At 52.7% G+C, this 27,481-nt stretch overlaps 9 protein-coding genes across 9 annotated transcripts; 4 read left to right on the top strand and 5 right to left on the bottom strand.

Annotated features, from left to right (window-relative positions):
• Nucleotides 1-2,891: 2,891 nt before the first annotated feature.
• BDP55DRAFT_717611 (uncharacterized protein) lies at nucleotides 2,892-3,970 on the bottom strand (the record flags this gene model as incomplete). The annotated part of the gene is made up of 3 exons (XM_060578379.1): nucleotides 2,892-2,992; nucleotides 3,046-3,812; nucleotides 3,870-3,970. Coding segments are annotated over 3 exons (969 nt in total), but the record flags the coding sequence as incomplete, so codon positions are not given.
• Nucleotides 3,971-5,165: 1,195 nt separating this feature from the next.
• Nucleotides 5,166-6,494, top strand: BDP55DRAFT_730902 (uncharacterized protein; the record flags this gene model as incomplete). Its single annotated transcript, XM_060579757.1, has 5 exons — nucleotides 5,166-5,214; nucleotides 5,279-5,463; nucleotides 5,520-5,829; nucleotides 5,883-6,039; nucleotides 6,095-6,494. 5 exons carry the CDS (start codon nucleotides 5,166-5,168, stop codon nucleotides 6,492-6,494), a joined length of 1,101 nt encoding a protein of 366 aa, XP_060427171.1.
• Nucleotides 6,495-6,584: 90 nt separating this feature from the next.
• BDP55DRAFT_730901 (uncharacterized protein) lies at nucleotides 6,585-7,636 on the bottom strand (the record flags this gene model as incomplete). The annotated part of the gene is made up of 2 exons (XM_060579756.1): nucleotides 6,585-7,388; nucleotides 7,457-7,636. The coding sequence occupies 2 exons, from the start codon at nucleotides 7,634-7,636 to the stop codon at nucleotides 6,585-6,587; spliced, it is 984 nt and encodes a 327-aa protein (XP_060427170.1).
• A 2,442-nt stretch (nucleotides 7,637-10,078) lies between these two features.
• Nucleotides 10,079-11,090, bottom strand: BDP55DRAFT_557142 (uncharacterized protein; the record flags this gene model as incomplete). Its single annotated transcript, XM_060569665.1, has 3 exons — nucleotides 10,079-10,340; nucleotides 10,394-10,631; nucleotides 10,706-11,090. 3 exons carry the CDS (start codon nucleotides 11,088-11,090, stop codon nucleotides 10,079-10,081), a joined length of 885 nt encoding a protein of 294 aa, XP_060427169.1.
• Nucleotides 11,091-13,240: 2,150 nt separating this feature from the next.
• BDP55DRAFT_671239 (uncharacterized protein) lies at nucleotides 13,241-14,682 on the top strand. The gene is made up of 3 exons (XM_060575444.1): nucleotides 13,241-13,389; nucleotides 13,517-13,845; nucleotides 13,958-14,682. Exons 1-3 carry the CDS (start codon nucleotides 13,251-13,253, stop codon nucleotides 14,192-14,194), a joined length of 705 nt encoding a protein of 234 aa, XP_060427168.1. The 5' UTR covers nucleotides 13,241-13,250; the 3' UTR covers nucleotides 14,195-14,682.
• Nucleotide 14,683: 1 nt separating this feature from the next.
• On the bottom strand, nucleotides 14,684-17,579 carry BDP55DRAFT_586976 (WD40-repeat-containing domain protein). Its single transcript, XM_060570886.1, has 3 exons — nucleotides 17,284-17,579; nucleotides 16,137-17,226; nucleotides 14,684-16,085 (listed from the first exon to the last, which is right to left on the bottom strand). Exons 1-3 carry the CDS (start codon nucleotides 17,332-17,334, stop codon nucleotides 14,917-14,919), a joined length of 2,310 nt encoding a protein of 769 aa, XP_060427167.1. The 5' UTR covers nucleotides 17,335-17,579; the 3' UTR covers nucleotides 14,684-14,916.
• A 795-nt stretch (nucleotides 17,580-18,374) lies between these two features.
• BDP55DRAFT_730897 (WD repeat domain-containing protein) lies at nucleotides 18,375-19,670 on the top strand (the record flags this gene model as incomplete). Its single annotated transcript, XM_060579755.1, has 5 exons — nucleotides 18,375-18,519; nucleotides 18,577-18,616; nucleotides 18,673-18,768; nucleotides 18,822-19,447; nucleotides 19,501-19,670. 5 exons carry the CDS (start codon nucleotides 18,375-18,377, stop codon nucleotides 19,668-19,670), a joined length of 1,077 nt encoding a protein of 358 aa, XP_060427166.1.
• A 2,232-nt stretch (nucleotides 19,671-21,902) lies between these two features.
• Nucleotides 21,903-22,892, top strand: BDP55DRAFT_557047 (Alpha/Beta hydrolase protein; the record flags this gene model as incomplete). Its single annotated transcript, XM_060569658.1, has 1 exon — nucleotides 21,903-22,892. One exon carries the CDS (start codon nucleotides 21,903-21,905, stop codon nucleotides 22,890-22,892), a length of 990 nt encoding a protein of 329 aa, XP_060427165.1.
• Nucleotides 22,893-24,440: 1,548 nt separating this feature from the next.
• Nucleotides 24,441-25,963, bottom strand: BDP55DRAFT_705787 (uncharacterized protein). The gene is made up of 6 exons (XM_060578045.1): nucleotides 25,560-25,963; nucleotides 25,388-25,495; nucleotides 25,251-25,324; nucleotides 24,996-25,197; nucleotides 24,865-24,903; nucleotides 24,441-24,808 (listed from the first exon to the last, which is right to left on the bottom strand). The coding sequence occupies exons 1-6, from the start codon at nucleotides 25,888-25,890 to the stop codon at nucleotides 24,762-24,764; spliced, it is 801 nt and encodes a 266-aa protein (XP_060427164.1). The 5' UTR covers nucleotides 25,891-25,963; the 3' UTR covers nucleotides 24,441-24,761.
• Nucleotides 25,964-27,481: the final 1,518 nt, after the last annotated feature.

Below are 27,481 nucleotides of genomic sequence, written 5' to 3'. Positions count from 1 at the left end.
TTCCGGCCCAGTATGCTCGCTTAGCCTTCCTCACCGTGCTCAGGAACGCCTTTCGTTTCTCCATTAGATAAAGGTGCGCATCTTGCTCCGTCTCCCAGGCTTGTTGGTTGCGGGCAGCACGGTATGCTCTGTGGGCCTCTGCGCATTCCTCCGTCCACCAAGCCGCGCCTTTACCATGTTTTCCTCTCTTCTTGCCGACCGCCTCAATGGCTCGGGAGAAGAGCTCGACGATGTGACTTGCCTGCCCGTCCAGGTCTTCCGGAGTAGGTTGATCCCCCAGATTGGGCATCGCAGCTAGCCCCCCTTCGATCAGGTCTCTCAGCCGAGGCAGCGCCGAGTCGGGCACTGACAGTGGCCGTGGCTGCGGGTGGCCCTCTCCCTGTGACACTGGGCGTTTGAGTAGTGGTATGACGGCCACGATGGCCTCGTGGTCAGCTCCCGGGTGTAGCTGTGGGCTGACCTGCGCGTGCGCAAAAGGGATATTAGAGAAAGCCAGGTCCAGGACATGTCCGCAATCCTGGGTTGCCACCCCAACTTCGCTGATAAGAGAGAGATTGTGGCCGTCTGCCCAGCCTGCGATGTCATCTCCCCGGTTCCCGTTCCTCGTCCCGGGCTCCCAAGAGTAGTGATGCGCGTTGAAGTCACCCGCGATCAAAGCTCGCTCCGGGGGTTTGAGTTCTAGCAGTATCCCTGTTGTGCGGCTGTGGGGGTCGCGGGGTTGTCTGTACACGTTGACGATAGTCGTCGTTTTGTCGACCACCAGCCACAGTACGTCTCTCGTGTGGACAGGCCTCTGCTGCTCCACCGTCATCCCTATCCCTTTGCGTGTGTAGGTCAATACTCTTGGTCTGGTTCCTTCGCTGTCCCAGAAGTCGACCGGGACGAAAGAGTCGAAACCCGGGTGCGTGTTCAGTTGCACGTTTCCGTCCTTCCAGCCCGTCCAGGGTTCCTGGACGAGGACCACATCTATCTGAGCCTCCCAGCAGAGCTGCAGGAAAGCCGTGTGCGCCGGGGAGATCTTTCCGACGTTGCCCTGCGCAACGCGTAGCATCCGTGGGGTCGCCGCTCTCGGCTTACGTCTCCGAGTCGAGTTCGAGGTGGGTGTAGGCATTCGCGACGTTGTAGTTTGGCTTCTGTGCTGCCCGTTGGCTCCTGCTTGGCATGGGTAGCACGGGACGGTCGATGGAGGTGTTGTCGGGGGAGTCTTCGCCTTCGCCTTCGTCCGCCTCGTCTTCATCCATGCTGCTGCTGTCAGTGCTTCCGTCACCGAGGCAAACGATCGAGCTTGCGGAGGGCGTTCTCGTGCGCGCGCGCTTGGCGCCGGGTTGCTGGTTCTGGCTGGTGGAGGTAGGGACGCCTGCCGCCTCCTGGCTACTGTCGGATCGAGTAGCCTTGTACAGAGTGTCCGATGCTTTCTGGCCGGCCTTCCGGATCCGAGCCCGCTCCTTTCGACCGGGAAGGGAGACGACGCCGTTTACGGCCGAGGGCCTCGCTGGGCAGTCTGTGTGGCTGGCTTGGAAGGGGCCGCAGCAGTTGGCACATTGGGGCCTGGCCATGCAGGGTCCCGTTTCGTGTGAATCGGAAGGTCTTCCGCAGTTGCTGCAGATCGGTCGTCGTCCGCAGAACCGGTTGGAGTGGTAGCCCTGGCAGCCGGGGTCGTGTCGGATGAGCGTCCTTCGTTTCTTGACGGGCAGAGATCTGCCGCTTTGGTTGAAGAGCCTGAAGGGCGTGACCTCTGATGTGAATGATATGAGCCAAGATATTTCGTTCGTGACTGGGTTGGGCCCAAGGCGGGACGGTCGAGCAAGGACAGGCTTCTGTCCTGTCTGTGCGAAGACCTCATCTTCAACGAGTGTGGCTGGGTCCAGGACGTCCCCGCCAATGCTGTGTAGTTTTGTTGGGCATCGCGGCACAACGTAAGTGTACCACTTGATAGGCGTCTCGACCTGGTGGGCGCCGAGGCATTCCGCCAGCTTTGCCTTACTTGCAAGTAGTCTTTCCTGTATTTGCTTGTTTCGCGGCTTCAGAGAGTAACCTGTGCTGATATGGTAGACGTGGGGAAGGTCCGCTAGCCCCAGGCCAACGGCCTTACAGACGATCTGTCGTACGGCGAACGGTGCGATCTTCCGAGCGGCCGCTAAGCTTTCTTCCGGGACGCGGGCAAAGATGCGGAGGTCCTCCTTCGGCTGCGCCTGCGGCTGATCCTCGGCGGGGAGTGTGGCCTTCGGGCGGGCAGAGCTCTGGCAGCTCTGGCCGCTCCGGGTCGCCGCAGTGGTGTTGCCCGCCATCGGTGCGACGACAGCCGCCCAACTCCGGGCCGCTATTGGGCTTGTCTCGTGATTGATCAGTCTCTTGAGGGTTTGAATGACATAGGCAGTGGCTTCTTTCGCGATCTGCTTTCTAGAACCGTCAAAGCTGGCGACAACGCTGTCGACGGACCGTGCAATGGTCAGAAAGACGTCTTTCCGTGCCTCGTACTGTCTAGCTTCTTCTGCAAGGGCTGTCAAGACGGACCCTGTGGCAGATCCGCTCGGAGCAGATGCGGTAGAGGCTGCGGGCCCCTCGGCCGAGGTAGGGGCGTCGGTGGTGGCATCAAGCTGGCTTCCCGTTAGGCTGGGCCGGGTCGGCTGTGCCTCGGCGTCGCGGCGTCGCTTAGCTCTTGAGGTGGGGTTCGGCTCCGGAGGTGTCCCGGAGCCTGGTTCGGGGTCGGCTTGGTCGGCCGACATCAGTCCGGTGCCCGACGGCGGCTGTGAGGCCATCGCGGATGCGGGCTCCGGCAAGGGGAGGTGAAGAGTTTTCGGCTGTTAGTAATTTGGTGGTAGGCTCACTCATTCACTAACAGCAGATGCCAAGAAAAATTAGGCGAGAGGGAAGTTGTGTCTATAAGCGTAGTACAAGTCCCTAGCAGCCATCATTTCGCTATTTCTAAGGCGACAGAAGGATTTGAAGGACTCTTGGTAGCGGCCCTTCTTCATCAGCCAGCGGGGAGATTCTATATCCCTAGTCAGACGTCTGAAGTAAGGAACTGAAAACCACGATACATACCGGGGCAGAACCAAACAAAGATGAGGACCGGAATAGCAGGAGCAAAGGCGGCACCCAACTGGAATCTCCATGCTAAATCCCCGATACGAAACCATATCAAGTTGGAGCAGAAGCCTATAAAGATTCCAAAAGCGACCCACAGCTGGAAGCTCGTGACGACTCCGCCGCGAATAGAAGCAGGCGCAACCTCGGCCGAGTAAACTGGAATTGTTGAAATCTTGACTCCCATTCCTAAGCCCATGAATAGACGGCAAATCAAAAGGCCCCACCAATTCTGCGTGAAAGCCTGGGCAAGAACGGGAAACACACAAAACAGGCCGGTCAGGAAAATCGTTCCGCGGCGACCTAAGCAGTTGTTGATAGGATCGGCAGCCCACGCGCTCAGGAGACCGAACAATGTAGGGCCGGCATTAATGACACCAACTAGTGTCTGTCTGTCCACGATGCCAAACTCCTGAGGAAACGAGAGGTTGGCGCCATTGGCACCTGTGTTGTCCCATCCCTGAATGGCAGAGCCGAGTGAGCAAAGGGCGATGCTACAGTAGAGGTCCCGTGGAAGATGCCATTTGTGGGTGACCTCCCGTCGGAGCACATTTTTGTCATCCTCAGTGAGTTCTTCGAGCGAATTGTACGTGTCTGGGTTTTGAGCTGCGAGGGCACCGCGATAGAAGACATCCTCTTTTTCACGGAAGCCATACTCGCGGCAAAATCCAGACACCTGGACGCGAAGATCTGATTTGGAGACTCCGATGAGTGGATTGTGGATTCTACTTGTCGTGGTCAATTGCTATTCACGAAAGAAATCTGAGTCAATAACCGCTCACTTTGCATCGATGTTACGGCTGTAGTCTGCATCCGTGTGCTCAACATGACTGACATCAACTTTTGACTTGACGTCGCCCTCAACATCGAATACGCTGGACATGGTGGCTGGATTCTTTGAACTACAAGAAAAAAGCTGATATGAGAAGGACGATGAAGTAAGCCGACGCTGGTGTTAGTTAGGTAGTAAACGATCACGAAGGAGGCTGCTTTATAACTTGTGTCACATGAATGCCTCACATCCTAGTTGCTCCTCCCCGGTTCCCGCATCGTTCCCCGTGGTGTCGGATGAAATTTCACCGCGGCCTCGTCACCAAGGCCAGACGTCTTAGTCCCATCAGCTGGTGAACCGCTGGGGGGATCCTTCGGACCTGACCCGTGACCAAAACACGCTGCAGCAAACCTCCATGTGCAGGACATCCCCTGGTAATGTTTGTTTAGGATGGGTTAAGTGCGGGGCTGCCCTGTGTGTGTCCATGAACTCGAGAGTTTGGGCAACAGGCTAAGACGCGCTAGTTTCTCTGGCCTGTGCAGGGCGATGTGGATGAAAAGTTGGTGTTGGAACCTTGATGCTAGATAGTTGGGGAGGCGGCCGCGCAGCCCTAATTGGTGAAGGCCCATCGCCCAATTGGGAGATTCGGGGTTCGTGGGGGTAGTCAATATCAAAGTAGGTCGTAATGAGTGTCATCAAAATGAGTTTGGAGGGTATCTGATATCCCCAAACTATCACAACTTCGCATCCCATCACGGTCTGACCAGACATGTTCAGGGCATCCTTATCAAACGTGAAGTCGTAACATTGACGATGTCTTCCACACTAGTTTCAAAATAGAGGTGGGGGCGCCGGTACCCGGGAAAGAGGTCCCTTGTACAGTCGTATCGGTACGCTTACCCCAGAGTATCCTCTTTGCCTCCTCCGATCATCGATGTGAACAGAAGATGAACATGGGTAAAAGCCCCCGGAGTGCGGGGTCAATAGTGCCCTGCGTGTTGTCTTATATTGACCTGCGTGTGGCATCCTGGGGGTTCCGAAAGATGTTCGCATGATTGGTCCTACAGTATTCAGAATGGGACCACCGATAAGTCTAGTGACGACTGCGAAGATGCCGCCACATGCAGAGCATGAGACAGTCGTTCTAGAGATATCCATGCCGATTCATTTAAGGTGATTCTTTTGCTATTAAATGAGACTTTCTTTGGGCTCAGAAACGTGCTGTGAAGATCAAGTGATTGAGACTTGTAAGCAACAGAACGCCACGACCTCGAGATACAGCAAGACCTACGTCTGATCCGCAATCATGGGAATCCAGGGCGCCATCACGTGGCTTGATAAGCTTGAGGAACAGAGTAAGTTAAAACCTACGCCTGGATACACCTCACAGAAGCCTGGACATCCATTAACATAACATAGTAAATGTCGATGTCGATTGGATGGATCCCGAATACATCAAGAGCATGCCCATTGTTCCCCACGACCAGACGAGCAACCAGCTATGGGTTGATATCCAGCTTGGCCATTCATCGAACAGAGACCTTTTCCTCGAGACTGCAAAGCAACTGAAGAACGAAGGGTGGCTCGCCATCTACACTCGCATGGTCTGCACTCAGTCAATCCCTGGTGCCATAATGATAGGCTGACGCTGAATCTCCAGGCCGTTCTCATGTGCAAGAAGAACATCAACTCGATTCGCGGTCGGGTTCTCCTGCAAACCCTCCCCTCCAACGCGTATAAGACACAGGAGACCCTCGACCATGCACGCCTCTATGACCGCGAATTTGCCAAAGCCGGCATCGGCCGCGATAGATACTGCATCAAAATTCCATCGACTGGACCAGCTTTGAACGCGGCAAAGACCTTGTCGTCGGAAGGGATCCCTACCCTAGGGACAGCGCTATTCAGTCTGCCTCAAGCTATTGCTTGCAGCCAGGCCGGCATGCTGTACATTAGCCCGTATTACAATGGTAAGGCCAACCCGCCCACTTTATTGAACGTTGTTTACTGATGTATGTCGCAGAGGTGCGGGCCCACGATGAACCGGATACCCTCTGGCCGAATGTCGAAGACCCAGCAACGCAACACCCTATGTCGGCACGAATCGTCCAGATCATTGAGACATACAAGCGGCTATACAATGAGACCGGCAAAGAACAACCACTCGTCAAGAATGCTAGGTAAGCGCGTATTGAACTAATATTGTTCCAAGCGCCGCTAAGCTATCCATTCCAGCTTCATCTCAGCCAAAGAGGCCATGGCGGCGGGGGAAATGGGATGCCACTCCGCAACCATCTCGCATACCGTCCTCGACCAATTGGCCAAGCTTCCATACGACGGGAGCAAGCAGCCAGGCGAAGGCGTGCCAAAACCTGTTCATGTCTACAAGGACATCGGTCCGACCCCCGAGCGGCTGAAAAAGCTTGCCACCATCGACCCTCTGGCGGCGGCCGAGTGGGACGGAAAGCTGGCCCGCACTGACGTTGACTACCTCGCCGATGGTGGTGCTGCGCTGCAGAGGGCTGTCGAGGCCGATCCCGTTACGAAGACTAGGCTCTCAGATGCGCTGAAGCTCTTCATTGGCGGTGAGAAGAGCAGTCAGGGAAAGATTGAGGAGGTTCTCAACCAGATCTGAGACGAACGGAATCGTCGGTATGTCCTGGGTACAATTGAGTTATGGAGTGGCATTCGCTATAGTACATAAGGACCGTGGACAGTGAATAGACTATTCATGCCAAGAGACCCATTGCTGAGAGTGTTGAAGTGATGCGCTTTGATCTAAACTAGTTCGAGAAAGATAGCTAGGCGTAAGCAGAACGTTCGGCAGCGCGACGGAGTCTTCGTCCGGGATAGGGAACTGAATTGTGTCCATGTTGAGAAGCAGCGCCTGCTGTGTTGGATTCACGTCGACGAACATTCGAAAGTTGTTTGCATCGGACGTTGCCACTCGCAGAGACTCCTGTGTGATGATCGGTGGTATGATTGGGACGCCGTCTGGGCTTGTAAGAGCAGGCTCGGGAGGGAACACTGGTACAGGTATTTGAGTAGCTTGAGACCATGACGTGTCGCGCAACAGGTCCCTTAGGTCAGAAACTGAGTTGATATCCTGTGTCTGATCCACTTCCACTAGCTGCGTAAGGTGAGATGCTTTGCTCGGGTGGGTGCTAGATGTTATTGCAGCCTGAACTTGAGCGTCACGAGACCCCGTAGCTTCGCTAGAGCCATTTACTTCGCGTACGTAGTGGCCTTTTGCTTCGCGACTCAGTATTTCATCCTCAGTCTGTACGAGACCCGCGACATGAGAGATGACTTTTGGCAGCTGAGGGCGCGCGCCGGCGTTGCCTCTCCAGACATTGATCTCTGCCAACAGCTCATCACGCTCCCGTAGCAAGGACTCAATATCTCGAAGAGCGTCGACGCATCGGCTCTCTAGGAGCTTGTGGCGGGCAATGCTCTCATTTACGACGACATGTTTCGATAGCCGCTCGGGATCAGTGTCTGTGAGAATGGGTAGCTGGCCTGCGAGTTCCTATGGATTGGATGATCAGTTTGGGTACAAGTTGAACAGCTGATTTTGTCTCGCCCGTTAATGCTCACAGTCAAGCGTTCCTTGAAGGCTTCGCGGCGACCCCTTTCGAAGATTCGATGGGCGGCGCGGTCATCGGCGGAAAAGTTCCTGACGCGTTTCTTTGTGGTCCTTTTGCCCGGCACATATTCCGGCAGCGGCGCAGTCGCTGTTGGGCCTTGGGAGACGGAGTCTGGCGTGGTCGTATTCATGGGGCGATCTCATCATTTGAGATGGCTATCTGAGAGGGCTGATGCCATGCGAGAAGCTCTCGACTAAGAGAACGTCTGGCAGAGGATGATGGTTAGCTGGATGACTGAAGATCACTCTTTGGGATAAGACGAACATTGACGAGGGGGTTTGTGAAGTTGGCGTCCAGGGAAGGAGAAAGGCTATTATTGTCCGACCGACGACCGAAGAAAGAAATGTTGCCCCCTGTGCCCCCTCCGCAGCTTGTTCGATGACCATGTTGGCTGGGAACCCCGGCCGGCAATCATGCGGTAAGCTACGAACCCCGCATAAGCCCAGGACAAGAACCTACACTAGAACCACAACAGAGGCCCCGGAACTCAGAGGCGCCCATCCTACGGCCAGATGGGTTGTGCCGCGAAAAGTCATCCATTTCATGATTCGGGGGGTTTCTCGAAGCTACGCACGGCCAATTCCGGTTATGACCATTATCATACTTGCGCTCCGCAGCCGAGCGGATCTCCAGGCCGGAATCAAATTCCCATGTGTTGGTATACACGTAGCAGGGCAACCTTGCGGTCGCGACGAGGTAATGGTACTGTATTGGTCTATTACGTGCGTGAGGTGGAAGGAGGAGGAATTGGGCCAAGCACACGATTCCTCCAGAGGTGGCGGGTGTGTAGTGGGCAGACCGTACGGGTGGGCCCGTACCGCCTTCCAGGTCCACCTTTTCTGCCTACTGCCCAGAGATCCAACATCAGGAAGCTCGGGATCGGGCCGCGTTCAAGACAGCCCCGCTTGGCCTCACGGCATGGAAAATGCGGATGACAGAGAGCAAGTCTCTTCTGATTCCATCAACAGCAAGTTTGGATATAGGTTAATCTACAAAACTCGGATTTCTAGGCAGTTTTACCGCTTGTGTGTATTTCTCACAAAGCTGAGGTGGTATGTTATCGTCTTGACCCAATCTCTCCTTTGCATAATTATCACAGCTTAAGTAAGCGGGCAGTTAATCAATCCAAACCTAGGGCTTTCCCCTACATTCAATAAGACAAAGTTCAAGCCTCTCTCGCGACGTTGACCCGAAGTGTATAATTGTTGTTGGACATCAACTATATATTCCCCGACAAGGGCCCCGAAAGAATCTTTTTGAAAAGGCCTAGAAAGTCGAATTGTCAGAGGTGCCCTGATCTTGATTATTTATGCAATGAAGCTACAGGGTACGAACGCAAATGAAAGGTTTCTGGTGAGATTGGGTAAGTAATACGTCTAGAGGACCTATTGGACGAGGAATGGAAGGTAATATGAAGGATATCCCGCAACCTTGAAGCTGGAGGGTCAAGGTTCAGGTTAGCTAGCAAATGTTGCACAGCACGGTCCGCAGAAGTCTATTCAACATTATACTGCACGTCTCATCATCCAACGCAATGTCAGTACTTGCTTGGGAGACTTTGGTCACGACAATCCGATGTTTCCGCCCTAAATCCGATCCTAGATTTGACTATGTTAGATAATGGACTGTGGATGGTGTACAGTTTTGAACCCCATGTTCTGGAATCCCCGGCTCTCTAACGCAGCACGTTCACAGATTCACAGGCACAATACAAAATGACGACGCTGGTAGTGGCTTAGCCGGAGCGTTAGTTCCCTTTAGCATAGCTAAAATTGCTAGTCAAGTCGCGGGCTACTTCCCGTCGTGTACCTTAAGTCAGGAGGATTGTACACGATCATTACAACACCAGCCGCAATGAGTGATCGGGTAACGACGATAATGCAGCTATGACGAGGTTTTTGACGTATTTCTCCTGGAACTTTACCCTGCCCTTGCGCCAAGGAATATGTTGGTGATGTCGCCTTCTATGCCGGGGCACGTTATGGGGAATTAAGTGATGAGCACGGCCAAGGTCAAGGAGACAGGCTCGGGCCCAGAATATCTGGAACGTAATATTCTTGGGGAGTAAGGGCATATGTCGATGTTGTCGTATCGGACGACGTGAACGTGAGGAGGTGTCGTGTTGACTTTGGACAGTTCTTTGGTGCCAAGGAGGTGGAGTGGGTGATGACCAATCAGAGGAAGGAAGGCTGTGATGGACAGTGTAAGTGTAGGAGGGTTTGCTGTGCAGTCTTGAACTTGGTAGAAGTGAGAGGGTGTTTCTGCCTGGAGCCGGACCAAAGTCTTCCGAAATGTTGCAAAGAAGGATGAGATAGCAATGGATGCCAAGGAATACATGTTTCTGAGGCTGCTTGGATGTTTTCGACACATGTGTCGTTCTTATCCCAAAGGACCGGCCGATTCCTCAAGGCTCTGCGACCATTAAGAGAACCAGTAGATGATCAATGCAAACACAACAAGCTCACGAGTACAGTGAAATAAAGCCTCATGGCGGTGATGATGATTTCTTTGGGGTATTTTTGACTTGAAGTCTCACTTCTTTATCGACAGGGTCAACGTCCGAGCCCCACTCTTAGTTTGCAGGAACTGAAGGGCTATCCTCCATTTGGGTACTTGTCCCGGGGGCGACATCTGTGACACCTTCTTGAGGTGACGGTTCATCTTTCTCGCCGATCGAAGTCTCTTGTTGAACCACGGTCTCGGATTTTGGCCGCCAGTACACACACGTGCTTGAGAATGTGGTGTATGTACCATCCTGTGGGAAGCGGAAGTGCTTATGGGAGGCATGCATATTACTCATACACTTGAATTCACCATCCTTCATCGTGGCGAACCTAATAAAATGTCAATAAACATCGAGTGGCCATGGAGTAGGAATTCTACGCACTCATCCCAAACGTCCCATCCTGTCCCGACAAACATGGCAGGCACTGCCCTCTCAAGCGTCGCCTCATATATTGGTCTATACATGTGTACCGCGAACACAAATGTCTCTTCATCCATGGCTTTAAAGGCAGTGGGGGACTCAACAACCGCATAACCGAGCTCCGTGAGAAATGCTGTGTCATTGGGGGTGAAGCGAGGTTCCTGGAACGAGCACGGTATCGACTCTTTGTACATTTCGGCTGGGAATTCGGTTAGCTGAGAGCTTGCAGTGCAGTTTGGTATATATGACTGCGACAGCTAAGCGTAGGCATACACAAAACCTCGACGACGGTCAAAAAGGCGTCGAGCTGGATATAACTCCTCCTCTTTGCGTCCCAGCCTCCATCCTCAGGATCGAATGTGCCCACACCAAGACACAGTGCCCTACGAACTCTCCGATGGCCTTCGCAATTGTCCCTCACCAGCTTCTTCAGACTGAGGCAACATGCTGTCTCGCGCCACTTGGACTTGAAGGAGTGGTACTCGGCCGTTATGTCGATGATGGACTTGTAGGTGCGCGGTTCAGCGGGCTTCGAAGTTACGACGGGGCCCTTGACGGGTGGCTTGGGGGCGCTTCGCCGGAGCCGGGACTTGGATTTAACGTGAATCCATTCGTCATGCTTAGGTTTCTCGGCCTCGGTTCGCTCGGCTGTGGCCATGATGGGCGTGTTCGACGGCGCGGGGTCAACAGCATTGCCTTGAAAGCGAGAGGCTGTGTCAGTAGGAGGAACTTTTAGTCCGGCAGAATTTGACCACCGCCTGCCGATAGGGCGGAGTCCACGAATGTCAATTGGCAGGCGGTGAAGACCCCGCAGCTCCTCGTCGCATTACGTAAGGCCAGGAAGATAAGAGAATAGGAAGGTGCACAACTCACCTCAGGCCGTAGGAAATTAGCACCAAAGGTATCTAGAGCCGCACAGATGGAAAGGACATGGAACGTGGAAGGCGGAGAGTTGCACGCCTCCAGCTAAAATCTGACAGTATCTAGCCTTACTCCTTCACGGCAGAATAGTAGGTGGAAGAGCAAGGCCAAGAATAGAAGCAACGATGATGTGTACGTACGTAAATGTCCATCTTTCCCTCCAAATTAAAGGTACCTACCCAAAGACCCAAGTTTCATACTTCCAAACAAATTCATTCAAGATCCTCTCTGTCCGACGGTGTTTGCGGCCATTCTCACCCACCTACCTTACCTTAGGCAAGCAAGGCAGAGTAAGATACCTTATACAGTAAGCTGCAGCAAGCTGCAAACCTCGCACAACGTGTCGCTGGTCTGTGAGGTGAGGCCCTGGCGGGCCATCGCACCTAGGTACTCCGTCCGTACTCCTTCCGTCACCCCCCATACCGGCTGGGTTCAATATTTTCTTCGAGGCTGACTTTCTTCATCTGCATCACCTCACGAGCGGCTAGATATCTCGGAATAGATGCAACCCAACCCGGTCAGCTCACCGCCCCTATGCTTGCATCGACGGCGGTCAGGCGGTCATCTACGACGGGAATACCCTGTATCTAAACCTTCACTCATTTACCGACCACATGGCATAGAGCACAAGAGAGAGGGGGTTGACAGAGCCGACGCGTCCATACCAGGACTGTCATCTTAACTTAGATGTTGCGCGGCGAGATAAAATCATCACCGAGAGGTATTGCACGAACTCAATACCAACCGTAGTCAGTCCTGTTGAATGCCAGTCAACCACATAGTACGGGGTATACCGTTGGTTACTAGCTCGCTAGTCTGTGCCTCTACGAAATACGCATTATGAGCACGAAGGGGCCCACGAGGCCCAACAAACAACCACAAGCTGAGGACGGGGATTTGTTGATGCAGCGGTGCCAGGTTGCATCCTGCAGCCAACGGTGTGTAAAGCCGGCGCTTACACCTCGCCGCATCCCTGCCCATCGCCTCCCCCACTCACCAGAGTCACTACACATCGTCGAGATCCCCTCTGCCACCGAGGTGATACGGCGTCTCATTGGCCTCGTCCCCCCCCCCTTCCCCCCAAACAACCACCTTCGATTAAATAATCCCCTGCCACTCCCGCAGCGACTCTCACTTGCCTCGGCGCTTCTGTCTGCCATTGGCTGCGTCGCTAGCCCGGCAGGGGAACGGGAGCCACTGCCCATCGTCTTGCAGATGAAGGCGTGAAGGAAACAGGTAGGTACTGGGCAGCGGCTACTACAGTCCGTCTGCCAGTCCTCCTGTTCCTTTCCCGGTGTGATTGAGTGCACCCAGTCGCATTCACACCTCCACGCGCACGCCAGGTCGACCAGACTCGATTGGACGGCTGCAAGTCGCGAATCCAATGGCACGGCAGAGATGGGCCTTCATGGCCCGGCGGCTGGATCGGTCGGCCGGGCCATCTTCCTGACTTCCAGGTACCTTACCACGCGGGCTCCCATCCCCGCCCAAATATCACTTGGTCTGCCGCCTTCCATTTACGCCCTCTTCCTTCTTTTCCCTCCTCATCGACTCACCTAGTGCCACAAGAATAGTATTCTTTGATCTCGCTGAAACCTTGTTCCTGAACAAAGCTGTGGACTCCTCTGCTTGGGCTTGGTTTCGAGAATCTTTTGTTATCTCAAGCGAGGTTTGCCGCAAAGACTCACACGAACCATCCGACCAACCAACCACCTCGACAATCTCCAGGCGGGCTTAAAAGCCAGGCACTCAGACAGACAACAAGTCAAAAAGGCTGTGAAACAAGAAGGCATAAATTTGCAGGAAACGGATGCCAAGTGAAGAAAGCGAAGGGTTCGCCGTTGGAATATAACAATCGCCGACTTTTGACGGCCACCTTGCACAAACAACCGCCAAGATGCTCTTCTCAACACTATCAGCACTCGTCCTCGCAGCGACAGCATCAGCCCACATCGTCATCTCCTACCCGGGCTGGCGCGGCAATAACCTCATTACCAATGAAACCTTCCCCTATGGCATGCAATGGAACTACCCATGTAAGTCCTCACTCCTCTGCCATCAATCACTTTCCGTCGCTATCGCCATCGCTCTATCCCCGGCCATCCTTCAACCCTCATCCACTCTGTAAACCAAAGACTCGGCCTCTCTAATCAATGCCCCAAGGCGGCGGCATGCACGTCACCCAAAACCGCACCTACTGGCCCACGACGGGCGGTGCCCTCGCCTTCCAACCAGGCTGGTTCCAAGGCCATGCCCAGGCAATGATGTATGCCAACATGGGCTTCGGCAGCGACGGGCCCGACGGCGGTCCCCTCAATATGTCCTTCCCCATGGTCCCCGTCTTCCAAATCCTTGGCCCCAGCAAGAACCCTTACCCGGGCACCGTCTGCCTCCCGCAAGTGCCTCTGCCAGCGAACACCACCGTCAAGGCCGGCGATCATGCCACGATCCAAATTGTCGAGCTTGCTGTACACGGCGCCGCTCTGTTCTCGGTAAGTCTTCCCTGCGCCCCTACCCCAGCCAGAGAGGGAGGGGAGAGAGAGAGAGAGAGAGAGAGAGAGAGAGAGAGAGAGAGGCAGAAAGGTACTAACACCACAACAATAGTGCGTCGATATTGAATTCGCTGAGCCAGGCGACCCAAAAATCGGAAAGGTCAACGAGACGAACTGCTTCAACTCCACTGATATTGGCTTCGGCGACGTCTACACCATCACGACAAAAGAGTCTGGCGCAGGGTATGTGCAAGGAACATCCGCCGCCGCAAGGATGACGACAGCAACGAGCTTCTCTGTCGCTAGGTTGCTCCCGCTTCTGCTCGGTGTGCTCTGGGTCGTGCTGTGATTCAGCCACACGGCCTAAATTCAACGAGGAGTTATTCGGGGAGCTTTATGGACGGGATGGATGGATCATAACTTGAGGAAGTCTGTACAATCATGGAAGGCATTAAAGGACGGCGTTTTTTTTTTCTTCTTTTTTTTTTCTTTTTTTGTTGGAAATGGTGGAATGGCTCCAACTGGCTGGAGACCGAAGGTGGTTTTCTCCCTCTTCTTTCCGAAGTACTTATTCCTTTTCAAAGTAACCCCACAAACGATGCTCGCTCATCGCGATCACAATTTCAGGAATGTTCAAAAACATTAACAGATTAGTCCTCGTTGATTTGGCGTAGGAATGCTGAAATGTTGACCAGCACGTGTTCGTTGGACACCCTTCGCAGTCCTGTCCGACGATATTGGACATACGACTACCTTACGCTGGGTTTAGTAACAAGGTAGTCATAACATCGAACGCTTAACTATATCATATACCAGTTTGGCCATACTGGAGAACAATATGACACATAGTCTATTGGGGAATCCATCACTCTATGGATGGCGGTCCACGATGGCCAGCTATTTGACTCTCTATTCGAACTAACCATTTACGCCCGCAACCCTCCCAACGTTTCGCCCCTTTCTCCCGTTTCGCGGGAGCGCCAGCAGGCGCGCACTCTCAGGACCATCACAGCCGTCACCCTGTCGCAAGTCTCATTAACCCACATAAATCCCACTACACCCCTGCGCCGTTCATAGCTGTTGGAGGGCTTCTTGTCCCACATGCTTCACCCGCGGCTCTGAAATCCGGTCAATAGCCCCCTTGATCCAACCCTCGCCACCAAGACTCTTCACCTCGGCCTTGTTGGTAGAAGCAAACGTTCCCAACGCGACAAGCGCTCGGTAGATAACCTCCGAGTCAGATTGCGTAGACAGTATCTTTCCGAGGGCCTGGATGAGACGTTTCGACTCTTGCCTGGACTTCTCCTTGAAGGCGAGCACGGCGTAGTTAATTAAAGTAGTAGTCGCAGCAACTAGGACATTGCGATTGGAAGGACCAATCGCAGCACCACCAGAAATGCCCAACACACGCTCGACAACGCTCGCTGCAAGAGGAGCCTCCTTCGCGGCTAGCGCTCGACCCTTAGGGGAGCTGAATATGTTGGCAAATGCACGGAGTGCCATCATAGCCGAATTCTCATTGGGCGCGGCACCGTCTGTCGCCTCCAAAGCGCTCGTCGCAACAATCTGGAGGAAAGAAGCACCCGGAAGTGCAAGGTCAGCAGCAAGGGGTGCCGGCGCAACACATCTTAACAGATCCAAGCCAGCGAGGCGCTCGGCATAAGGCCAGTGTGTCACGATCTTGACCGCGAGATCGATGCCTTGTTGGCTAACGGCCGTCGAAGATTCAATGGCCTCCTTGACAGCCTTAAGTATGCTTTGCTCGTTGGGATTCAGGGCAGCGTCCTTGCGACCGGACGAAATCATGTTCGTGTTGATGGCGAGGATTTTGTTAATCATGGCATCGTATTTGCCGGCCGTGATGAAGAGGTACTCGGTGTGCGGCAGCAGATTAGGCGCTGCAGTTTCGGACTCGCCAGGGCGATATCTCGACTCCGTGCCGTAAGGATCAGCGCCACCCGAGGGTGCTGACTGGCCTAGAGTAGCACCTTTGGTGTTCTGAGTGATGAAGCCGGCCACGTTGTCCAGGTAACTCAGGGGTAGCTCGTTGTCATTGAGAAACGTTGTCGCTGCGTCGTAAGGATTTTGGGACAGGTTGTAAGGCAGCTTCAAGGGTGGCTTTCCGTCCTCAATATCAACATCAAAAACGTAGTCATAAGACTTGCCATTGTGCTCTGTCTTCCTCCCGCTACTTCCAGCGGAGTCAACCACGGTGCCAATGTTGATCCATTGTTGTTGACCTGTACGTCGTTAGCCATGTATCGGGACTGGTGCCTCGAGATCAAACTCACCTTGGGACCATTGGTGGGCAGTGATCAGGCCATTGCCCTCGTTGATCATCTGCACCTGGCCGTCCTTGGTACCCGACCTAGACTGAAGGAACTCGGGACCAGGTAGCTTCTCCTTGTTGATGTCTGGTAATTGTTGCTGAGGAATTGCTGAAGCCTTCACCGACTCCTCGAACGCCGAGATGGCATCGGCACTGGCTGCCCGCTCAGCATTGCGAGTAAAGACACGCACAATACCATCGCTGGCTCCTGTAATGATGTCGCCAGACTCCTGGTTCGCAGCGACAGCCCAGACTGAGATGGCGGGGTGTGTGATGGTCTGAATGCACTCGTTTCCCTTCCATATCCGTACAGTGCGATCCTCTCCGGAGCTGACTAATTCACCCGAGGGAAGACTTGTCAAAGCGTAGATGAAGTTCTCGTGGCCGATTAGCTCCCCAACTTGCTGCCCGTTCAACTTCCACAGCCTGATGATGCCATCGTTGCTGGCACTTGCGATATCAGCTCCACTCGCATGGCCCTTGGGAACCTTTGCGAGAGCACGAATAACCTCAGGTGTGTGAATAGTTGACTGTGGTTCGGCGTCTCCGGCAATGGCGGAGGGAAGCTTGTAAATGCGGATGCTTGTATCGGCGCAACCCGTGACTACCGTGTCCTCGTCGAGAGCAAGGACAGCCCACACACTCTTATCATGGCCACTGAGGCGAATCTTAGGCTCCCAAGTGTTGATATCCCAAACGATGGCCTGAGCATCCCACCCGCCTGATACAAGGTAGGATCCCTTGGGCGACACATCCAGAGTACACACGTTTTGGGAGTGACCAATCAAAAGTCTTTCGGCGTTGTCACCCGGAGCAGCTTGGGGTTGTTTGACTTCGACTATGGTATCCTTGCCACCGGAGGCAATCAGTCCATCTGGGTATGCTTCAGAGGGTTGAAGGTATGTGACAGCGTTGACGAATTCGGACGTTTGACTTGAGATTGAAGGTTCGAAAGTCGGTGGGGGCCCAGACGTTTGACGCCAGACTCGTACACTGCCATCTCGAGAGGCAGTGAGTAGTGTTTGAGGAGAAGGAAAGCTGACTGCCTTGACCTGTGGATTGCGTACACATTAGCTGACGAATAGAGCGTTGAAGGTTCGTTTACTTACGTCTGAATCGTGGCCAGACACCTGGGCGGATAGCTTGAAGTATGTCGTCATTGCTGGCAATCTGTTATGGAGGTCGGGAAAAGTAGGTATCAAAAAGAGTCCAGTTGTGTGGAAAGCTCGCTCGTACCTTGGTAGAAGCCTCCGTGGAAGTGTCCTGTGTTGTTTTGATTCGTGGTGGAGGGCGATACCTTCCTCACCTTAAGCTATGGAGGTAAGGTACCGTCAAGTAGTGTAGGTAGCTAGACGACGACGACGACGACGACGGAAGCGGGAACGGTCCAATGCGCCACAGTGTCTAGGTAACGCTCGGCTTGAGGTGTACAAGCCACATCTGCGGGGCCGGCAAGCCCTTCAAGCCTCAAGTCATGGGCGCTTACCTCAGCAGGCCCCTCCCATTAGGGAGGTAGAATCCGCGACCTGCGCGAAGCAGCGCGGGGTCACACTGAAGTTCTGGCTGTTCGTGGCAGAACCGGCCTGGTTTCAGGGGTCCATCGAATCTCCTTGACTCCTTCCAAAGTTCCAAGGACCAAGGCACAAGGTGCAAAGGTGCACCTTTGTGCCTCCTTTAATCGAACCTTCCATCAGGCACTCTCACGTTTTCCACCTGCTCTTGCAGCGTCTCGCAGCAAACAATCGCACCCGACAGAATCCAGGCGCAAACCGGCCTTGCTCCGACTCGGGGAGCCCCCCACTATTATTCCATTTGCGCCGCCCGGGCTCTCCCATTGCTTCTCGCATCCTCCTGCAGCTTTCCCCATCCTCATTTTTTCTTCCCCTTGATGTGCTTTCGCTCTCATTCGTGGAGCTATTGCTACTGTTGCTACTGCTGCGCTGCTTGCCCTTCGAGGACTCACTCGATCCATCGTACTCACTACTCACGATATTAACGACGTAACGGCTGTACCTTACTGACTCTCCTTGACTTTGGTTCTTCTTTTTCCCTGTCTTCTTCAACTGCCAATCGTCAGGAACAACAAAGCATCCGATTTGTCGACAACTCGATACCCCTTCACAGCGCAAACGTTGCGATTGCGACTACCACGAACGCAAACAAGCACTTAGTACCTCGAACCTGTCACGTCAACGACGATATGGCCGCTGCTACCCCTCCCGCTACCGAGAATTCGCGTCAATATGTTCCTCTAACCTGCCATGGTCACTCTCGACCTGTTCCCCACGTCTGCTTCTCTGGCCTTGAGAAGGGCGAGCAATACTACATGATCTCGGCTTGCAAGGGTGAGCTGGATATGGATGATCCCGCGCTGCCAACAGGGGTTTGCTAACCTGTCGCAGATGGAAACCCAATGTTGCGCGATGGCGTTACTGGCGATTGGTAGCTTCCTCCTCCTAGAACAGTTGACCGCGCGTGGCTCACGAGTGCTCACACAGGATCGGAACCTTCATTGGCCATAAGGGTGCCGTCTGGCAGGCCAGATTGAGTCCTGATGCCTCCAACGCGGCGACCGCCTCTGCCGACTTCACCGCGTAAGTCATATCACACATCACTCATACTCCGAATCGCGACTAATGACCAGCAGCAAGGTCTGGGACACTCACAGCGGAGAGGTCCTCTACACCCTTCAGCATAACCACATTGTCCGCGCCGTCGCCTACCCACCTGACAACTCCGAGCTCATCGCGACAGGAGGCATGGAGAAGAGGCTTCGCGTCTTCGACCTCAGCGATTTCGCACCAGATCCCGACTCTCCAGCCGGTACGCCCATCACCGTGCCTGCCTCGGCTGGCTTTGAGATTGGCGAAGGCACCCACACTGGCTCCATCAAGTTCATTGCTTGGACCAAGGATCCTAACACGATCATCACTGCGTCCGACAACACCCTTAGGTGGTTTGACCTGCCCACCCGTAACGTCATTCGCCAGGAGGTCCTCGACGGCGAAATCAAGTCCTGCGAGCTCGTCTCTCTGGCGCCCGAGTACACTTCTCCCGGCGATATTGGAGGCGGCCTTCCTGTCTTGGCTGTGGCGGCCGGCAAGTGGGTATACTTTTGGGGAGGCCCGCAAGCGATGGACGAACTCAAGCGCTTAGAACTGAAGCATGGTGTTGCCAGCGTGGGTTTGGACCTTAAGGGTCGCAAGGTTATCATGGGCGAAGAGCCGGGTACCTGGGCACGAGTCTGCCGCTGGGACGACGCTGGCGAGATTGGTCAGTTGAGGGATCAAAAATTGGACGCAGGATACCCACTAACATGCTATCAGAAACTCTCAAGGGGCACCATGGCCCTATCTGGTCCATCGCCTTCTCCCCCGACGGCAAGCTGTACGGAACTGGCTCCGAGGACGGCACGATCAAGATGTGGAAGAATTGTGACGGTTTCTACGGTCTCTGGCGTGGTGGTGCCCCGACTGCTGAACGTAACGTGGACTAGAGGAGCACGTCTTCCAGCACAGTTTCTCGCAGCGAAGGGTGTGAGGCAAACACTCCAACAAGCAGCAGAGTCTCATCGGGCTCGTTTATGGATGGAGTCTCCCATTTGAGCAACAACTCTGTCACCGAAACACCAGCAATTGCCCATCAGCTGATGGATCGCTTCTTTGCCACGGCTACGAGCAAGGTCGAGGCCGGAATCCCCGCCTCTAGACTCGTTGATAGAGATCGCCACCAGCACAGAACAGAGTGAGGCTCTTCAGAATGCTGGCTCTACTAGTCTGGCTGGTGGCTCTGTGTTTGTGTAGAAAGGTACGCATGAGCAAATCGACAATGTCGAATTGCTTACTGCGGCCAAACCTTTGAGGATTAGCCTAGATGACTGCCATCGATGGCGGCTGATGTTACAATAAACCATGTACAATTTAGTTTCAATGACACAACACAAGCTGTGGCTAGTGATGCGACTGTGCATTATGCCTTTCTGTGGTCCACACTATCGCTAACGCATCACTGGCATTACTACTCTCTCCTAGCAGAGTCTCTTTGAGCACGCTCTTTGCCTCAGGAAGGCAGAAGCTGACCCCCCGCAAAGCACTTTACCCGAGCTCTTCAAGCCACGAAGCAGGACTTCGAAGATCACTGCCAACGGGCTACCTAATTTTATCTTCCTTGCAGTATGTTTTGCGACGCCGAGACTCCGCGAATATCAGTGGGATGAGTGGTAATTTCATTAATCACGATCTCATCAACAGGCGTTCTATCTGCTGATATATTGAGGGCAACTAGGGCCGCCGTCCAAGGGGGCAAATACAAAGCTCCCTCAAGTAAGCTCCGACGTCACTAGCAACTCCTCCACACAGCCTGCCGTGCGCCCAGTCAGACGACAAGATTTTTTGGGCAGGCGACCTTACGGAAGGACAGCGAGCAACAACGTTATAGCGACATAAAACACCCGAGGGGGTTTGGGCGTGGAGCCGCGGACAGGGGATAGCGCTTAGCAAAGAAGATTGATGATGTACCACAAATAGCCTTTATAAGTACCGTAGTAAATAGCAATTGGAACAATTGATCATCGATAGTAGCAAAAACTAACTTACCAGATATCTCGCTAGCCTATTCCGCAACGGTCAGGGAAGTCATTCCAAAAAGAATGATCGAGTATGCATCTCTCTGGATTTTCCCAGCCTGAGTCTCTTTTTCACCATGTAGCGGAAAGCATGCTTGAGATGGCAAGAGCTGTTGCAGACCACTATATCTTTGAAGATGATTGCCTTGTTATCTTTGGTGCTTGTCAAGAGGGCTAGGTTGACTTATTCAACAAAACTAGCTTCTAAACTTGCCGACATCGTAGATTACGCAACAAATTCGACTTCGCGAGTATTCAACTAATTTACTATTTCATAGCACTTTATCCGATCTCAAAGTTCTTACCAACCTCTTCCAGCATAGGGTAACGGCGATCCTTCCCACTGAATGTTAAACGAGGCTTCATTTTGTGGCCGGGAGGCTTCCTCCGTTACCAGCTTAGAGTTATGGATTTGAGTCATGAGTGAGGAGAGAGCTGTACGCCTCACTTAGTTCCATCCATATTGGTATTGAACATATTCTGAATATGGAAATCTACCCAAGAGTGACGCCGGCGAACTCGTCGCGATGGCTTCCTGTCCACCGAACTTCAGGGACTTGACGTCAGATATGGGATGGGCCATGAACGCGATCATGTGAGGCCTAACTTGACGCCCCTGGTCGCCCGGTTAGAGAGCCCTCGTTCTATACGGATACATGCCGTCCGTCATTGCCGGCCCGAGGGTGGGATTTAAAGACCTATTAGTCCCCAATTCTCATCTACCACCGGCGCGGACTCCGAGGCTTGCGGGCTAAAGCTCGTGCAGTTTGGTCCAAGGTGAGACTATGGATGCTGGCTCCCGAAACTCAAAACCGGATTCCGAAGCACGTGGCTCCAAAACTTCATGTTCGACATCCGAAGGCTACTGAGTACTAGTCAATGCTATTCGCGGGGTTAGGGTGTTTGAGAGTGAATATTAGTGTGGAGATTTCTTAATAAGTACCAGCGGGTCAACCTGTCTCTCGGGGACAGAAAGCAACCGAGAGACCCATATTGAGCTCTGGAACAGATGTTGTAGAAATCCATTCCTCCCCGAATTACCTCAAAACTGGTAAACACTTCTCACAAAGCCACTTTCTCCGGACACGCCTTCAACAAGCCAAAATGGATCTCCTGCCGCATCCAGATGACATGTCTCGTTTCTCAGACTTTACCATCTTGACGACAACTTACAAGACAGTGTCAGACCACTCCATAACCACCGATGTCCTCATTCCGAAGAAGATGATAGAGGCCTCGGCCGCGGCGACCTCACCATGCCCCATTATACTACGCTACCATGGCGGCGGCTTCATCGGCGGCGCGAGTCTCTACCCCGGATTCTTCGGGCCCTGGCATCTGGAGCTCGCGGCCCGCCACTCGGCTGTGATTGTGAGCCCGAACTATCGCCTCGCGCCAGAGTCCACTATCGATGATCTACTTGAAGATACCGAGGATCACTGGACCTGGGTTCATAAGGAGCTAGCCTCATTTATCAAGGAGGAGACTTGCGGCCAGGTTGACGTCGACACGGATCGGATCCTCACGGCTGGTGACAGTGCGGGAGGCTACTTGAGCATCATGACGGGTTTGTCTCACGCCAAGGATATCCGGGCCGTGACAGCCGCCTACCCTTGCGTCGACCTAGCCGACGCACACTTCATGGAGAGGCCGAAGGCTCCGGTATTCGGACTAACCCTGCCGCAGAGCATCGTCGACGATCATTTTGAAAAGATTCGCAGCGGTGAGGCGCCTGCACTCATCTCCAACGACCGGAATCTCGAGAGGGGTATCCTCATGTTCGCCAATCTGCAACACGGCGGGTTCCCCAAGATGTTCCCGCTCGAGAAGAATCACCTTTTTCCGTTTGAGAGGTTAAGGGCTGGGCAGAGGTTCCCGCGCGGTGGTGTGTTTGTGTGGCATGGTGCTGATGATAGTGTTGTGCCGGCAAAAGGGAACGTCGCGTTGAAAGAGTTGGTTGGGGAGGTTGATCCTGAGTTGGAGTTCAGTTTGGCAGTCCGGCCTGGTGAGCATGGTTTTGATGCCATGACGAAAATTAATGAAGAATGGATGGCGGGTGGGCTAAAGAACTTGGTGAAAGCATGGCTACAGTAAATTGCCCAACTTGGCTGCCCCTTTAATATGTACGAACTGCCCTGGGACAGACGCGTTATGCGTAATGATCATTTGTGGTTTCCTGTACATTGCTAAGGTAGGTCTAGCTTCTGTTGGACAACAAGACCTGATAGCCTACACTTCTTTCGCCATCATCGATCCGTTGTCTATATGATTAATCTAATTACTTGTCAGAGAGACATTTGTGCGAACCAGGCAAGTGCCAAAACAATGGCATGAGTGTTGAATATTGCAAATAAAGAGCTACAGCTACAAATTACTTGCTATCTGAAAGTTAGAGACGGCCCCTTGAGTTGGATTTAAAGCTTCAAGTAAGGTATTACATAATGACTTCCAATCTTCTCGAAAAGGGTGATTGGCTAAATGCCAGACTGACGGCTTTCCTGAACCTGGCGTCAATGCTAGTCTTGTTGTATTCAGTTGCTACTGAGTACACATCATACTCTTGATATTGAGCCCTCGTGTCAAAGGCTTTAACGTAAGTCCTATTCATCTCCGACCAATACGAAGGTTGCACACGGCTACCTCGATGTTCCGTCATCCTTCACCGTCAGAAAACTGTTCTAATTTTCACTTGAGACTGTTTCGCTGGCCATCTCACCCCTCGCACTCTCCGTCTCACCAGCTTTATACCGATATTGCTGAGCCTCAAAAGGAAAATTCAATTAACTGGAGGAGAGGGTCCAATATCCTGGACAGCAGGAACATAACCCACGTCGCTTGCCCTGGCACCACCGCTCCCGATACACTGTTTCTTCTTTCGCAGGTGCCTCCAGATGACCCAACCAGAGCCCACTAGGCCTATTAAAGCAAGCATTCCCATGCCGGCGCTCATTGCAATGCCCGCAACTGCGCCGGCAGAGGCGCCGCTGTTCATACCCCCGGAGCTAGGCAACGCAGTTGGGGGTGCTTCAACCGGTGTTGAAGCTATTGTCAAAGTCGAAGCCGTCGACGTAGGGGACGAGGATGTTGTCGCCGAGGTGGATGCCACGGAGTCAATAATGTCGGAGGAATGGCAAGTCATGTCTCCCACGAAGGCACTGTGGTTGAACATCTGGATAAAGTTCACTGGGCTTAAAGTAGAATTTTGACGCGACGGGAAGCCATTGAACCTGACCGTTCAGAGCATTTCCAGCGCACGCGTGTTTAGAGGAGGTAATAGGAAACAAGGCCGAGGAGAGGCATGATGAGTGTGAGCCCTTCAAAGACCGCAACGCTCTCTAGCTCGCCTAGTTCCACTCTCGGACGAGATGGATGGTGAGCAGATTGGAGAATGAGAAGGGCGAGGGACAGAGGAGAATCAAATGTGTTTTTTCCAACCGCCTGGCTTTCAGAGGGGTTTGGTACCCGGTGAATCAGGCTGTGGGAGGGTTGGGTCACAGACTGAGCTGGCAAGCAAAGTACATTTACTTAGAAAGCAGGCATGCGCATAGTTCCACCCCCAGACGCTGACATTATGGGGAACTGACAGGCATCCATGAAAGACAATTTCCAACCACAGATCTCAAACTTATTTGTTGGTCTTACGCGTGACCAACTGACGCCAATCCGTTGCACTAAGTAGACTCAGGTCAACTGTTGGGTGCGGTGCAGTCCTATCATGTCTTGCGCAGACGAGGCTTGCGGCGTAGGTCTCAGCGCGAACCAACATTGTTTGGGTTGTCCGAAGTCAATTCCATGAGTGGCTTTGTCCCATCGTACCATCTCTTTAACAAAGGGAGTGACTGTGTGGGACGACGGTGCTGCTTAAGGGGATATCGTCGATGGTTCCGAAGAGTATTACTGTCATATTTTGTTCTCGATGGAATGTAGACGCTAGAAATCAAAATTCATTAAAGTATGGAGTGCTCAGTCATCTATCGGCAGAACCACACGAACGCCTTCCTTGATTTGTCCTGTTACTCGGTGTCAAAATGTGGTCATTTCGGAGTTGTTCTTTGCTTGAACTTACGATCCACGTATTTAATCACTTGATTGTGATTCTTGCAGACTGGGGTTAAGGCCGTGTTAGTTTTCACTCTTTGAGATTGACATACCTTGGCTAAGAATTATCTACAGTTTGTTGGGAGGGGAGTTGCCTACCATGCATGCCGTTCCAACTACCATCTCCAGGCCCGTTATCGTCCGCGTCCGTAATCAAATGTGGTTCAAGGGCTAGATCTGCTGAGCACATGGCTGCTTGTCTCAGATAATCAATGCAATGATAGAAATGGATATCGGAATCGGCTGTAGGCATGTCAGTCGGGTCGGTGACTATCCGGGAGTAGATGCGTCCCATCATATACTAGAAGACGTCAGTGATTGAATCCTCGGGGAATCGGGCCAGCTGAGACGTACGATGCAATGCAATTGATGGGTCATGGTAGTGGTGAAAAAAGGGCCGTCGTCCTCAGATTTCCAACCGGCACCAGCTACAACGGTGTCAGTGAAGTACAAATCTTGTAGTTGAGATCTCAGCTGGGATCCTCCCTTACCGGGCAAAAGCGACCGCCATTGGTTGAGTGTAGCTTCGGAAAGAAATTCTGTTGCGTTGGGAGGCACTACGGCGTGGTCGGCATCAAATTTCTTGATCTCAATCGGGACTGCAGGTCGACAACAATTAGAACTGTAAACTATAGCATGGCAAACTCTGAGGATACGACTCACATTGCGGGCCCGCGCCTGTGTAATCGCCGCCAATTTGTGTCATTCGCGACGGAAACTTGGCGTCTTCGAATTGGTAGTACAACAGCAATGACAGTCCTAGCGAGAGACCAATATTCGTGAGGAGGAGAAGTGTGTCGATAAGCCAGCGATACCTCCTCAATATGATTTTGACTTCTTTCCAAGTGCTTCCTGCCTTGTTCCCATCCGCGTTCAGGTCTATTGAGTGCCATTGCTTCTCATCGCCCATGAGTGACTCGTCGACTTCAGTGGTGGAATCATCATAGGTATCCGAGTGCGATACGGTGGAGTAATGGTTGCTTTTGGGGGGCATTCTGAGGTTGGAGGAGTTGGCACCGGCGGGAAGGTTGACGTGCTGGAAAACACAGAAGGGAATAATAGCAATGTTACAATGGTTTAAGCTACGGGGAGGGAAATTCAACCTGGGGACCGTCTTGGTTTTGTCCACCGTGAGATCCGCATACGGGTATCGCATACGGGGTTCCTTCTGCCGTAATACTGGATATACCGGCTTATTTTCCTCGGCTACAATGGCTGTTTGAGAGTTCGACTCACGGGCGAGGGATGGCCATCTCATCATGGAAGGGATGATGGCCAATGGGACCCTAAACGAATTCCTTGCACTCCTGGGTCCTGATTTCCCACCAGAGAAGGTCAAGTAGACTTGCGATGACCCCTGTTGCTGTCATCTGTGCTCAGCCAAACAAACCCTTTGATACATCTGTAGTGTTGCGTTGACGTGTTTCATGTCTCAGCGTAGGACGGTTTTTTGTGAAACAAGCGCCAGCTTCATGCTGCAGGGAGTTTCTGCAAGTCTACCAAGATGGTTCGTGCTTGGAACGACTACAGAACGAGAGTTCAGGACAGGAAAGTCATTTCCAAGTTGCTCCAGCTCTGCACTGACAAGTTTGTAAACGTGAAGATTGAGATATAACGTAGGCGCGAGCTTTTGGGCTGGGGGACAAGTTCTTGGGCTTGGTAGGTTTGCTTCGTTAGGGGGCTCTTCAATCTAAGCCAGGGGCTTGAACGATGTCTGGAACACTTGTGACGGGGCCCAACTGCGTTTCACCTGCCTGCCGATAACCGAGTCGATCCACACAACCAGCCTCTCGCTCTCCACAGGCACTGGTCTGTGGTATACTCATACTACCTAATAATAAGAGGAGGCATCGGCCGGCGAATTGAATCGCAGTTGTCTGAAGTACGTCTATCCAGTTCGGAGATGATAAAACGATCCATTGAATGACTGTCATTGAAGCTGAGAGGCAGGCAGAGGAATCCTTTTCAAGATAATACATCATAAGCGCTCACTTCGATACGAGGAAAGAAAAATGCTAAAAGTTGTTATTATTCTCATAAAAATTCTCCAGCCATGGCCCTCTTCAAAAGATGCATGTACGTACAATGACATGGCTCACAGAGAAGGAACGTTGCGCTTTGAAAATAACGTTCGTCTGGAAGACAAGATCAAATTCAATTCATTGACCATGTACGCCGCTCTTGCTTGACAATACGAAAAGCACTGCTAACTCTTATAAGTATTACCATCTGAAGAGTACAAGCCATACCGCAACTCCCCGACAGAATTCTTAGCCTCAGTGTTGTTCATGCTCTCAGGGGAATTTTTCCTCCAGTACAAGTATAAACAAAAGAGAAGGATAGTAAGAATACTTATAAAGGATATCACGGTAACGGATAGCTTTTGCGCTAATCTTCTCTCTCTATTTCAATGTAGTATTAGCCAGCCTTGGATGAAGTGCACTAGGTGGCTTTGATTGGTTCGGGACAGATGAAGGTTCTGTAAACACAAGTGATTGCATCATAATGAGTGTTTGTAAATGATGAGGACGTCCGATAGCGATGGTGCTGTACGTGTAACTTCATATTAGTATAGTAAGCGTCGT

Source organism: Colletotrichum godetiae (genome assembly GCF_030913485.1).
Source record: "Colletotrichum godetiae strain CBS 193.32 chromosome Unknown BDP55scaffold_33, whole genome shotgun sequence".
Lineage (NCBI taxonomy): Eukaryota > Fungi > Ascomycota > Sordariomycetes > Glomerellales > Glomerellaceae > Colletotrichum > Colletotrichum godetiae.
This window is presented reverse-complemented; position numbering and strand designations above follow the sequence as displayed.